This window comes from Trichoplusia ni, chromosome 14 (assembly GCF_003590095.1).
Source record: "Trichoplusia ni isolate ovarian cell line Hi5 chromosome 14, tn1, whole genome shotgun sequence".
Lineage (NCBI taxonomy): Eukaryota > Metazoa > Arthropoda > Insecta > Lepidoptera > Noctuidae > Trichoplusia > Trichoplusia ni.
The window spans coordinates 5,552,032-5,567,348 of NC_039491.1; the positions used below are offsets into that span (position 1 = coordinate 5,552,032).

At 32.7% G+C, this 15,317-nt stretch overlaps 2 protein-coding genes across 3 annotated transcripts in view; one reads left to right on the forward strand and one right to left on the reverse strand.

Moving 5' to 3' along the window:
* The window catches only part of LOC113500655, a 193,507-nt gene that overhangs the window by 142,530 nt on the left and 35,660 nt on the right, over nt 1-15,317 (reverse strand). The window lies entirely within an intron of this gene.
* LOC113500653 overlaps nt 1-15,317 on the forward strand; it is a 211,262-nt gene that overhangs the window by 108,163 nt on the left and 87,782 nt on the right. For both annotated transcript variants that reach the window (XM_026881512.1, XM_026881513.1), the window contains one exon: nt 14,603-14,656. In XM_026881512.1, coding sequence (XP_026737313.1) covers nt 14,603-14,656 — 54 coding nt within the window. The remainder of the gene's footprint in view (nt 1-14,602; nt 14,657-15,317) is intronic.

A 15,317-nucleotide genomic window follows, 5' to 3' on the forward strand; every position in this document is an offset into this window, starting at 1 on the left:
AGAAGTTGAGAAATATTCGTGTACAGTATTACATAAGGGTCTAATTATTTTGTGGATAAGCCAAGCTCTAGTCTGACCTGTTAGCTACCGGTTAATACGCTTGCAAAAGACTTAGCTCACAAGTAGTTCTTAAAAGAGAATTCAATACTCTATGTACATATTGCTTGATATTTATATTGTGAGTGTTCAGCTGTCACCTCGTCTTCCGTGTATTATTTCAGCTGCATTTAACCTTTAAAGAAAACAGTATCTTGACAAGAGCAATACATCATCCCGTTGATAAACACGTTAATTTGCTATTGTTAAAGAAAATCTATTTTAACGACAATATTTGTGTTTTTACAGTCTGAGAGAGTGATTGTTGTGTATGCTATACGTTTTAGGTTTATTTTGTCCCCTTCGGCGGTAGAGGGTTGTAAATAATTGAAGGGTTGAGTCACCCCTCCAGACGGAGGGAATGTCGATAGGGACATGTTTTCACCTAGGTTTCTTGCACTTTACTAACAAGCTATAGTGTAAGAGCTGAAATATTGCAGTTCGCCTCACTCCATGGTAGAATAATTTGCTAACCAGAAACTCATAAGGAAATCTTCGCTTTTCATTATAATTATAATAGCTTCATTCTGGGAGCTTGACAAATGTTCATTATTTAAAGATAAATATTACTTAATAGATGCTAGGAAATGTGTGAAGTATTTTCTTTTAGACTTCAGACAAAACAATTAAAAGAGCGCTAATATTTGATTCAGACAATGACGTTTAAAATCGATAATTCCCAGTCTATAGCACAAATTATAGTCTCAATGACTGAACACAGGTAGTAACTATAGTTATACCGATAATTATAGAACCTATATGAGTACGTAACATTATGGCATGAACTAAATCATAGGTGTCATGTCACGTGCGAGCATGATCATGTAATTTTATTTCACATACGTGCATTTAATAAAATAAGGATTACTTTCAAGGTTCAGAAGTAGTAATTCAAGGTAAACTTAATTTCTCCTTTGAAACAAGTGGCTCCGGACTAAGGGATTTATTTTATTACAGAGGGTTTCACAAACAGCTCGGTTACTTGGCCAAATACTTAATACACAAAGATCACACAAACGCCTGTCCTATGCGGGGATTGAACCTTTTCTTTATGAGTTAAATGCATAAGGTGCAGGATAGGGCAATATGTTATGAAGAAATATTTTTCTTAAATATGGTATCCACAATTCGTATATTCGAAAAAGATTATTATGTCATTTAAATTTCAAATTTACAGTGGAAACGCAGAATACCTAAGATTCGATTTTAAGTTAGTTGGAGTGAGTTAACGAGTGCTGCTTCGAGACTATTCACAGGTACAGTCCCGCAATGAGTAAATATTTACCTGACCTTCAAATAGTCGTAAACTATTTTCTTGAGTACTGTTAAGTGTATTGTTCTAAGCTATAATTTTCAGTGCAGTCAGAGATCAAGCTAAAATAGTCTTTTAAACAAATCTAAATAGGTAGGTATACTCTGGTGTCTATTATGTAACTGAATAGTGAAATGACAGATATAATTAGCACTTAGAGCCCCAAAAAAACCTGGTCATGTGTGATTTTTACTAAAGATAAACAAATCACTTGGTAGACCCACCCACCCACAAATTCATGAACGTAATACATTGCTAAACTTTGGCAGCAGAAATACACAATCTGTGAAAATTTAAATCGTCTAGCTATCACGTCTTATGAGATACCGCCTGGTGACGGTTGGACGGGCGGCGAAACTTCAGTAATAGATTTCTGATATAAGCCTTTAGAGTGCGGAACTCTGAAAACGTTCCTTCCACAAGATGGTGAAACCAGACAAATTTTCCATGGCTGTATTAATAAAATACGAAGATAACCTAACAGCTGCAATTAAACAGATAAAAACTCATAAAAACGGATTCATTTCAAGCCATCTTCAGACAATACAACGCAGAAAAATATAAACCTTCGTGATCACGTTCCAACCACTTGTTAATGGTAAATAGTTGAATTTATCGCTCGACTAGAATCTCTATTGTTTTGTTATCAAACAGTATCTCTTGTTATCACACACGTACCGACAGGCAAGGCGTCAACTTGAAGGTAACTGGAATTTCATAAGTTATTTTTTTCTTTTTACTTGTTAGATCCTGCATTGAATTTTGGAAAATAAATGTTTTTTTTTCGGTATGTTAACATGTGTCGAAGAACTATTCTAGCTGAAAGTGCTTTGGGAATATTAAACAACTTAACGTGAGATCTTTATTTTTATAGTCGCTGCCACCTGTAATCAACGCACTGTAGCATTTAGAAGGGGTAAACCGATTTGGATAAATTTTTCATTTAAAAGAGGGAACTCTAGCGATGGTTAGATACGTTCTGCCATATCAAGATCATGAGCTCTTCACTGAGAGTAACTCCTAAATCAAACCGAATTTGATACGGTTTATTTTGTGAGGGATTTTTAATTTTATCATATAGATAATTCAGTCATATTAATGATTGTCGTATTATAAACAAGTACAACTTTAATTTACGACTTTCCGTCTGAAAAGCTTCAGTAGAGTGTTAACACGTGATATAAATTAATGAGGAGAATGAGTTGTTGAAATGTATGAGTTTTAATAGATAATATTAAAAATTGCGGCCAAGTTTGAGTCGGACTCCACTTGCCTACTAGCTACGGAGCCCTTAAAAGAGAAATATTTATTTTTGACATGTGTCAATAAAATCATATATAAGTTATTTTAAGAAGTTTTGTTTGTGCCCTGCTAAAGTATTGTAGTATAGCATTCTTCTGGATTTTTTTTTAAATATAGCGTGCAGCACTTAGTACCCTATCAGAATACAACCAGTTCGTTATAAAATCATTAATTTTAAACACAATAATAAATCCTCTCATAGTTTACTTCATAAAAACTGTAATTTAATTGACCTTGAGTCTAAATCTTTTTATAGTTGTTATAAACGGAGATATTAATGCCATAATAAGATGTTGAGCGCTAAAATTACTATTAAATTTAATAACGTGAACGTACAAATAGCTCAAGTATTCTTTATCATCTTAAGCGGAGTCTGCAGATGATGTAAAAACTCGTGTATTTTAATTCACAGTTATTGATTTTATGATATATCTACTTGTACAGTTGAACAAATAGGATACATACATATTATAACATTATCACTACAATACGATAAATTGTTAGAGCATCTTGTAATCTTATATTAAAAATAATTAAATTGAGATAATTTATTGTTTTATAATAAAAGAAAACGAGTAAATTATGAATTAGTTTTTCAAGTTTCAAAAACCATTTTCCGCCAAATAAAAGAAAAATTTGGAAGGAATTTAGGTAAGCCTCGCTCACAGCAAGCATGTGGAGGATCAAGTCAAGGGAGAAAAATGGCTTAACATATTATCACCATAAATCAGTAAACCGTAGCCTTATCGCCTTTAAAACATTTAATTACAGTACGTAAAATTGTTCTACTGTCTTCACTTGCCCTACATAAACAGATATACATAAAGCATTCTAATTAACTCGTAAACCATTTTGTAAATACGTGCAATACTTTTTCTTGTTAAATAGGGATTCCCCTATCAGATCTTATATTCATCAATGTAATCGTGATCATGTTTGCAATAAAGTTCTAAGATGTAAGTAGGTGAGATAGGTTTTATGAACTTGCATCTTCATTTAAATAGCTGACGTGAGTTTTTCTATTAAGGTTCAGTGTGTGTATTTATTTTCTTTCAGTATTTAATAGACCGCCTATTCTTGTGGTTTACTATACTCTTCCTTGGCCGGAATCGACATTGTTCTTGTAATAATTTATAATTGGTGACATTAAGATTTTGTTTGTGTTCCGATATGATCTGTTTGACAATTGACAGAAATATGATTTGCCCACTGCAAATGCACATAAACTAATGTACTATCTCAAATATCTTGTATCTAGTAATGAGAATTATCAGCAAAAACAGTCTTGCCAAAAAGCAAACCCCCATAAAAAATCAACTATGCGTTTATTTTATCGCCATCGTCAATTATATGGATAAACTCAATTTATCAAGATGCTCACGTCATAGCGTCACGTCGAAACAAAGGCGTGTTATTTGCCACAGACTATGTAGGTAGCGTGGTACACGTGTAAAAGTACAAATGTATTAATGTATTTCTTGCATCTGGCGATACGATACAATTGTCACTTTATCAAACCATCAATGAGACAGGGAATCCTTTTTGGTGTTTAAGAGATAAAAATCTCAGGTCTTCCATCAACGCTGAGTATGTAATACGACATGACACGTGACGTCGTGACATTGAGACATTAAGAGAGATGATGCTGGAGGGTCTTTATTTGGCACGAAATCACTCCGGATTTCTTTTATCCGAAGTTACTGTTTCGTATAATTTCCTATCATTACAAACTTCTTCAAACATGGTACAGGTAATAACTATATCGTCATAAGGAAGCATGTTTTGCATCGAAATATAAGATTGTCATGATGTTTTAAAAAAAATAAACAGTGTTTAGTCTAATGTTATAACTGTTATACGCTAATGCGTATAAGTAGTATACATTTATACAGAGTATTTTCTTTTTTCAAAATAATAAATACGTCTAGCTTCCATATTAGCATAAGAAATGTCAATGACATAGACTCAGTAAATAGATTTACTGCTAATCTTAGAGTAGAGAGTCTCTTGAAGTCTGTTAAGCAGCCTTTCTTTGTTTTGTTAATATACTATTGAACAACCGCAATAAGGGTTTTCCCAACAAAACTCTTAGAAATGTAATGGAGCATTGGCATTATACTACGATTTTGCTACTCTCTATTCGCAGCGTGTATGGGCGAATAAGTTACGACATCTGCATATAATACATTCGAAGAAAAACTTATGATTTAATATTCACAATATTATCTCGAGTTTGCCCTCATTATTGAATTCACCTGCCATAGCATATAAATCGTAGCAAATAACCCAAGCAACGCCAACACCGATTATACATACTTGGTTTTACCTAGATAAAATTACCTACAACGTTTGCCAAGAAAACCAAACAACAAATTTAGCACTAAAGTACTAGTTTAGAGCTGAGGAAAATCCCTAAATATTGATACCCTACCATTTAAGGGTCCCATTAAATTATTTATCAATTACGCCGTGTAAATAGCTTCGAATGTAAGTTGTAACTGGTAAATGACACGACTTCGGAAAAACCTAGTTTAGTATACGTTTGTGAAACATAAAATACAAAATCAAACAGTCCGTCTGTATCTACTAACTGATTAAGGTACCGTTAGCAAGTTGCAAGTCGTTGAACACAGTTTTTTTTTTAATAACAAGTATGATGACTGGGTATAAAAAGAAAAAATCTCATTAGATAATTGAAAAGAATGAGACACGTATTTTTTTCCTTTTTCAGAAAAACTAGAATTGACAAAGATTAACTGCTTTAAAGTTTAGGAGAGGGGGCTTGTGACGTAACGATAGAGTAAAATTTATACTCAATCGTGACGTCACGCGTAAGTTTCATTCACTGTAATTTGGTCAATTTATGTTTGCGGGACAAATTAAAAAATACGTATCCATTATTATACAAAAAACTACAAGACGGACACTGCAAAAAAAAATGTCATCATCCAAATTATATATATTTGTACAATTATTATTAATAAAATAGTCTAGCTTTACCGAAATAGGCTTGTATCTGATATATAGTTGTTAAAAAAAAACTACGTGTGACTGAAAAATACGAAACTTTATAATTCTGGTTCGCTCATAGACTTTTATTGCTGTCTGTACTGCCAAAGGCGTGGACCAATACACCCCATTCAATTATAATTAGCGTCGCACGACATGAGCCCTATCGTAAGCAAGACTCAAACTCGTTTCATTGCATAACTGACATATCAAGCCTTCAGAAAGCCTACCACGAAATCTTAAAGTAATGTTATAACAAGACGACGTTATACGAAGTGTAGAGCGCTGTCCTGCTTTCACAATTGGAACATATTGCTTAAAGAGGTCGCAGTAGTGCCTGTCAATATTGGAAAAGCCCTATTAAGATTGTTAGATAGCGAGGACACATGTTTTAATATTTTCCGGGTCTTTATAGTAACCTGATAGAATTAAATGAATTGTATAATGATGGCTGTTTCCTGAGTGCTAATTGACTGGTCTAAACCTTCTATGGCTAATGAAAGGTCCATTAACACCGTTTCCTGCTTTCATGGAACTGTAATTATTAATGAGAACTTTTGTAGGTGGACAATTTCTATGACTATATTTGTGTGTGATACTGTGAAAGCTCAGTTTTATCTATAATTGAACTAAAGGAATTGTAATATATCCACTTCTTCAAAGTCATTCTGCGATCTAAGTCATGAGAAATCGTAAATTACTATTCTGTTTTTCTAATGCAAATATGTCGTAATTTATGACTAACATTACCTTTGAAAACAATTAATTAAGAAACCTTTGTCTACGTAGTAATATTCTAAATATACACGTGTAAGCTCAATTGGTATATGGGAGTACCGATTATTGCTTGTTAAAGAGGATAGATATTAGACAAACCCAATCAAACCCAGTAGGGATTAACTATTTGAATCTTATCATAGGGGTAAAAGGTTAGGGTCAAAAGGTAAAAATTTACACCAGTCAGTACCTTCCAAAAATATATAAGCAACCAATGGAATCATTTAATTAATAATTATATCTCTCTCGTGTTGTAATAAAACCTTATTAGGTGTTAAGTCACCACAACTCGTCTCATAAACACTTGTTCAATAAGCTTTAATTGATGCGTTACATTGTCAATAAATTCTTATAAATACACTAGGGTAGCTATTCTGATACTCTTCAGTTTATATGCATATCTATTGCATATTAGACTAATAGGAAACGTGATAGTATCACGTGGAATTCAACGTTACTGATGTCGCTATAATTACAATAAATAACATGTATATAAAACGTATATAATCCACTTTTATTTGTACGCAATAAATAGTATCCATTAATTTATTGGATGCTGTCATTAAGATTAATCGTATCAAGATTATTTATAATCTAGTATTCTAGTCTAGTACCTATTAGGTATAATACCATACTCCAGAGACATTAAAAAAGACTATCCCTCGTCTGATACGCACAATTCTTATTTTAAATTAGACAATTTATGGCATAAATTGAACGTGAGATTAGCATTAAAATTAAAAAAATATAACTTAGAACGCCTTCATAATATATTTCAAAACGTTTTATGTGTTTTTTTCTTGATTAATTAGTTCCATTTGACATAAGTTTAAATATTAGAATATATTTTGTGGATATCTTCGTCAATAGCTTTTCTTTAAAAAAAATCATGAACAGCCAAGTATAATTAATAAATATTCACTCCTTTCTATACCTACGTATTTTCTTGGATTGACGATGTCAATAGGTTTAGCAGTTTATCAGATGTTACATTTACACATAAGAGCGATCTTTGTTTAAATTATTAATTTATTATATTTGTTTCTAGTCCCATACTTTAAAATGTGTATTTGAACAGCCGAAATGGTTACCATAATCAAATAAATAATATATTTGTTCGTGTATTTATTTTTCGCACTACTTATATGTATGTTGAATCAATATATCAATGTAAAAGAAATAAAATATTTAAAGTGAGGTCTTTAAGTTGTAAAGAAAAACATACCTACATGTGGCTTTATCGTTATTAAGCAAGGCTTTTCCAACGTGCAAACGAGATGTCATTAGGTGCAGTGTAGCGCTCCCTCTCTTTCACTAGCCTTGGTCAAATAGTTGTATATTATTTTCTCTTGACTAATATGAATTATATGGTATAGGCAATTATTGTCAAAAAATTAGCATAAATAAGTCGTTTGAAGTTTTTAAATCGATGAATTTAATAAGTGTATCAGTCTTTTTGACAGTTTTCACTTAGTTTTATTTTTTAATACCGTTCTTTTAAAAATGTAGAGAAATATAAATTTAGAAATGATATTTAAAAAGAAGGTTAACACTAACCTTTATACATGTTTGTTTGCTTATACAGGGCAGTCTCTACAAAATCCGGATTGATTCGGATAAAAAGGACTTTTAGTAGCAAGGAGCTGAGGCTGAGACACTCTACAAAATAAGCTACATTATTTTTTTAATTATCAAGATTGCAGGTTAAAAAAGCTAAGCAATACTTGTCGGCAATGTCGTAAAGACATTAATAAAAATTGATTAATTGAAAAGCAGACCTGACAAAGTAACTCTATCTAATCTTAAAACTCAAGAAGGACTTAGAACATAACTACTTATTACTTACATAACTAAGATATGCAAGCCAGTGCATGTAAAGTGAAACCATATAACTATATACAGATTTATTAGGTAAGGTCGCATTATAACGTAGCATATTATAACAATATACTCTCTATTAATAGATACTACTTATGTAGGTTGAGTATAAATCTAAGGCTGCGCATATAAACGTCAATACTATTTTAAATCAAGGAACGGAATGTAGAGGTTTATGATGATTTTTGATGTTCAAATGTTTTAATTTAAAATGAGGTATAATCTGGAACAAAGTTAGCTTCACAAACAGATTCGATAGAAAAAGCCCTAGTGCCCGCTACTGAATTAATTACTAATAATAGTTTATTAAAAGGGACGCTGCTCTATCAGGGCCCCAATTCTTTTCAGGGAAATTTAGCATGGGAAAGAACGCTCAAGGTCAATACAATGAATTCTCAATAATTGTGTTGGCAAAATGCTCAAGAAAATAGGAATAATTACAATTTTCATTCATTTATCGGCCATTGTAAATAGCAGAATCGGGGTCCAAGTAAAGTGTATTTTTTTCACTTGAAACGAGGCGGTTGCTACCCAAACATGTCACCAAATCCACTAAAACAATCAGAATACCTCTGTTATTTTTGTAGCTGTATTTGTGGTTCATTTTAATTAAGCTAAACTAGCTAAGCATTACGTATTTTAACATGTAAACTGCTGGACTAATTGACTTGACATAAAGAACCCTTCCAGGAACTATTTGTAGCACTTTTATAATAATTGCCAACAGACAAAAACATTTAATAAAGTGTGAAGTCATGCTGTTTCAATTTACAATATGAAACCTCCTTGTTATGTTATGTAAAACTTGTAAATGTATTATCGCGAAGTGCGTCAATAACATAAGATAATTGTTTAGCGGCTCGATAAATGCTATAACTAGGTATTCGCTTCCTAACGGTTAAGGTCACTACTGCAAATATTGTGTTTCAAGTTTAAGACGTTAAAAGAAGCTTGTGTCTAACTATGGGGTGATGTTACAGTACTAGATCGTTTTTGCTAATTTGCTTTTTAATCATAAGCCAAATAAGTAACTAATTAAAAAAGTCTCCAAAAAATAACTTTCCTATCGAGTGAGTATACTTTGAAAGGAAAACTCCAAGCTCAATGATCAGAAAAAAAATGACTCGTAACCGGTAATAGTGTACGTAATAATATTATGGTTGGAAGGAAATCATGGAATTCCTTTTGGTCGATTCCTTTTCGCAAAACTGCCCTGTACTTACATATATTTCAATCAACCACAACAAAAGCAAAACCTAATCGCTAAAAAACACATAGCACCATCGAACACCACCAAATCCGTAGTCAATCAAATCACATGACAAACGCGAGTGTAAACAATGGTGTGACCTCATGATATGTATCATTGTCACTGACACTATACACGGAGTGACGCCGGGTCGGGAACCTATGTCTCTTGCATACAGATGACTACAATTGACCTCCGACGCTTATGTTCCTATTGTACTTCCGATTGTTGTGTTCATCGATTAAGAATCGATAATGTGGCTGCAGGTGTTCGAAAACTTGCACTCGAATAAGTTCAAGAATGTTTGAGTAAAAATCACTTTTAAGTGTCAAGATGAGTGAAAAACAATTACGAAAACAATACTTCTTCAAGTGATTGCGAAGAGTTAGTTGTACTTGGAGTCATAATTATTCTGCTTAGGTAAATGTTTGCTGTTATTATTAGCACTGGCTTTGTACGATTCATCGAATTATATTAGTATGTTTTAAATTATTTGAGGATTAGTTTACAAACACGATTGTTAAAAGAAACAGTCCGAACAGGTGATCCTTAAATTTGATTTTAATGCCGACAATTATGTTTCTAAAAAGCCGCTTTTTCATCACATTCTAGATTATTTTTATAAAGTTTTTTTTATAGGGATATCGTATTACGATTGCCATCATTATGGCAATTTGTAACTTGTTTTATTTAAAACAGAACACAAAATACCATTAGCACCATTGCTCTATTTTTCAAACCCCTATTATGTTTTTGCACGTGTAATCAAATCAACATTTTACTTTTATTCATTTTATTTTAGAATTGTTTGCAAACAATAACCGGCTTCAAATGTAGTCGGGTCGGTCAAGCTTCGTATGGTTCAAGGTCATTGTTTAAATTTGTGTGCCGCGTAACATAACGTAATTATTTAATTGAATAAAATAGGTACTATGAAAGGTATTACTGTACTTAATTACTCAAAGAATTACACTTTATTTACTTTTGAATGTTACTTTTCTATGTAAAATGTGATGATGGTAGCCTTGCGGATATTTGTATGGATTTGTATGGATGAGGTGCAAGTTCACAACACTATTCGATTCCAATACAGGCAAAGTATCAATGTGACTTTTTCCAAGTTATAATAATGTAATATTTGAATAATTTTAAGACTCCAGTGACAAGCTCTGAAGAAAAACATTTTGAGACAACTTTTGGTTTCCTAGTATTTGAATCTGAGACCTATAGTCAGGTAATGAATGCTCAAACATTCCCTTCATAAAATACTCCTGTTCCCAGCAATGAAATGTATATAGGCTAGTATTATATTATCACCTAAATTCCATTAGCAATATTTCCGTTGTAAATTCTAAGACCTGATTGGTACTGGACGAGTCATTGACCTTCTACCTTGTGGTTGCGGGCTCGTTTCCTGGCCGATGCCGCAAATATTTGTTCAAAGTCAAGGCTTTTGAGGTCTGGCACTGCGTATCTTGGAAATGCACTCGATGTTGAAGAGTTTGCGGTAAAGAGAACTATACTACGTAATTATAATGAAAACGGCAATATCAACGGTTTACTCTATACAATGAACTTTGACATTTCTATACACCGACCGAAATGCAGGAGGTAGCAGAGCTGTTCAGGTTTAGCGTTTTTCATGAGTACTAAACCGCCTAACCAAAAAAATTATAGAAGTATTTTGACACCGCTTTTGTGTATTAAAATATAAACCATAATTAAACAAAGCAATTACTATTAACTTGCATTGACTGCATGAATAGCCGAGAGGTAGATAAAGGTTATGTTAGGACTTTTTTGTACGTACGAAAGCAGTTTTGAATATGATCGCAGTCTGTTTACACACGTACTTTTAAGAAACACATTAATTACCTAATCTTACCGCAATGGTAAACACAATCGATTATTTTCTATCTTAAACATCGGAATTAAACCTTACTGATTAAACTGCGCTGATTAGATTTCTCATTTATGTAAGAGAAATATTTGTGTTGCTTCAAATTACTTCTTTGAAACAACTCTGTAGTGTAAAACAAATTTATTTTTTCCTTTTTATAAATAAAAACATTAAGTAAGTTAGGTCCTCCTTTATTAATCAGTAAAATTAAGGAAATTAAAAAAAAGTTTCAAAGCGTATCAAAATATTACCGAAATTGATTTGTAACGTATTTTTTCAATAACCGTTTTCAGATTATCAGAGGAAATGGATTATCTTAGTTTATTGTACTTACGAATGTTTACTTTAGATTGCTCAATTTGAATAACTACCATTCAAATAAAATATACCACTAAAAACTAAAAATATAACTTCTAAAATTAGACAGACCAGTCAAAATACCAACGACTATAAGTAACAGATTTTTCAATAATTTCTGTGTACCAGAGTCAAATTTATGATGATATAACACCGCGGAAGTAATTTGCCAAGTCTGATACCGAACCAGCTCCTAATTGAAATAAGATTATATCAACTCTTAACTCCCCTTGAAATCATTCTGGTTTTATAATAAAAGCAATTATTCAAAAATATATTATCATAGATCTTTATTAATATCTGCAAGAAATAATTATAGTCGCAGACGATTTAAGTTGTGTATTATTAATTAATTAATGAAAAGATCGAAGGCGAGCAGCTATTGAGCTATTGTCAGAAATTAAATCGGAATTCAACCGTTAGTGGAAGATTAATAAAGCTAGGAGGAACTTTACTTTTCTGTAAGTCGTAAATATTGAGAGAATATCGTATAAATATATGATTATAGGTATCGTAATTAATGAGAGATCAAAATGATTCCTAACCGTGGAGGTTAATAGGAAAATGCAGAAACGTTTATATGAATGGTAGGGGCAAAAAAAATCTTGGTTGTTTTCACAAGTACTAAATTTCGTTCCGTTTTCAAGTCTCATGCGGTCTGTGTCATCTAAATGGAATAAGAGACAGTATCCTAGCAGAAGAAAAACACAGTCGAGTATCGTTTGTAAATACCTAAGTTTATTTAAAGAAATAAATGTTATCCACGACTAACGTATTATTGCATTTCTATTATTTTACCTGTAGAACTACTACTTTATAACAAAATGGCATAAATATTGTCAGTAACAATATATACTATCCAGATTGCTTTAAGCCTACCACTTGTGATAAGAGATATCTATTGAGAGCTAAACAACGTATCTTTCAGTCAATACTGTGTATAAGTATGTGATTTAGAAAAACAATACTTTCTTAAGACATGGAAGAAGTTCATTCGGGACGAAGGTGCGCCTCGAATAGTATAAAGTAGAGTCTTATGACACTCTAATTGTTAATGTTGTTATAACCTAACGTTATTATCAATTAACAGGTCATTGGCCAAGTATGTGATGAATCATCATGCTTTACAGGGCCATACTCTTTATACCATACATTTTTCATTCGTTTGTACACGAACTCAAGTATCTAAGTTGGACTATGGGTATTTATAGCAGGTCAAATTTGCTTCCCACAAATTGCAATAGAAGTAGAGGCAGATGTTTCTTATAATATTTTTAAGAGGGTAGTAATATTATCCCAAAGGCGTTACAAAACTTTGTTACAAGAAAATGTAGAGGTAATTTCAAGTGCTAAATGATAGGTGAAGTGCCTACTAGATAATCCATCACCACATTCCTAGACAAAGTCAATACTTCAAGAATGCAGTAAGCAAATAGATTTATCAAGGCACTTCAAATAATCGTTATATGCGTATAATTAATATAACTCCAATATATCATTGTGAACTTTATGTTAAGGTCAAATAGTTTCAATGGATTTGCCGCCAGCATGATAAAAGCAAGACCAAAGGCGCTGTTGGTGCGAGATACTAGATTTCAATGTAATGCACTATCTTGCTCTAACAGTGACTACACTCCGGCTTCAAAAGCTCTTAGTACAGGCAAAGGTCGTCTTCGCTATATCCAAAACCTCTTTAGATGTTAAGAACACTCTTATCGTAAAGCAATAAGGTTCATTGTCGCATGTCGCCATTCCAACTGTCTTGTTGTCAAACTCAGTGTGACTATTCACATAATCTGTCATGGCTGTCAATTCATCAGACGAGTGCTTGACGAATTCGAACAAGTGAACTTAAAAAAACGTAATGATTGTTTTTTCAATTGTTCAAAGACGCCGATATAACGAACCAGATTTGGTTTGAAGATATAAATATATTATATTTTTAAAGATACCTCTGTTTGAGAACATTTGACTGAATAACTTACCTAATAGCTACCTATAGGTATGCGTTCAGTTGAATAACTAAGTGCTTAGTTATTTTGTTATCCGTTAATCGACTACGGATATGTAAAACCTTAAAGTAAGCACTAAACCATCAAGCAGGCTTCAAATCTCTCACGAAATACAAATAAATATACATATAAGTTTATATATATAAACTAGGTACTAAAACGTAGAGTCATTTAAAGATAAAGATTTTCAGAAAAAAATCCATACAAAATATTACTTGCCATATCTCTATAGTAACTACATCAAGTTTATGTCTATAATATTTAAAACGACGAACAATAGCCAATGATATGAAATGGTCAGATCGCCATCGACCGTGTCGCTCCGTCACGCTCCACTCACGGCCTTCCGTCGCAGGGGTTACGAGCAATCGCTGCAAATTATGTCATTTCAATTGTAAACAAACAAAAATTGTTGTCAACGATGATAAGCAGATTTATTTCTTTAAGCTCCTCTGTTGTTGTTTCAGCGCCTCTTTAAAATGTTTCCACTTCAGACGATGGAAGCAACTATGGATTATATTTGTGTATTTCCAGGACAATGGACTAACCTACATATTAAAACTAGCAGCAGCTATAAAACTTACACATTTTTTTTTTACACATTTTGAATTTTGTTTTGCGTTTTTCCGCACCCATAACATATCACAGCTGAAAATCAAACTAAACACAATTATGTTGATGAAAAATTAATTCGGATTCTCTTGTTTCAGCAATGTCGGCCGATGGGTCGACCACGGACATCAATGCCCTGCTCAATGATACAGGTAATATAAAAAGCTTTGTTATTGCCATCTATCGACTCATCTTGGATTCAATTTGTTAAAACAATTACTTTACTTTATATAAGTTCACAAATCTGTTCATAGATGTCATTGTTCACTATGTCTACACAACGGGAGGAGGAAGTAGTGATACTAAATATCAAGAGATGGCGCTGTTGGCAACTCATGTTGCGATGATAGCGCCATCTAGATAATAAGTTAATACTACGTACTAACACAATACGATGTAGTACTTTAAATAAAGTATAGGTGTCGCTACTATCACACTTTTAATGTCCCAAATGCTCACTAGATGTCACGTTAGGAAATCGTTGCCTAGCAACAACATTTTTTAAAGAATAAACTTATTCCCAGAATATTCAGACGGACACGCTATAATGGTTTAATAAAATACTGGTTTAGACGTCATAGTTATTAATCTTAATTACTTTATCAATTATTTTGCTTTCAACTGTACCGAGATGAACTAAACTAAGGGTGACGCTGATCGATTAAGATTTTACGGCGGTTGTTTCAATTAACTGTATGGACGTAGGTAGTGTGGGTACCAATAAAGTAAAGAAAGATATTACGTACCATAGTTCTCACAAGACGTAGGTTGGACATAACAGGGTACCCTGCGTCACAGATGTCGTCACACACC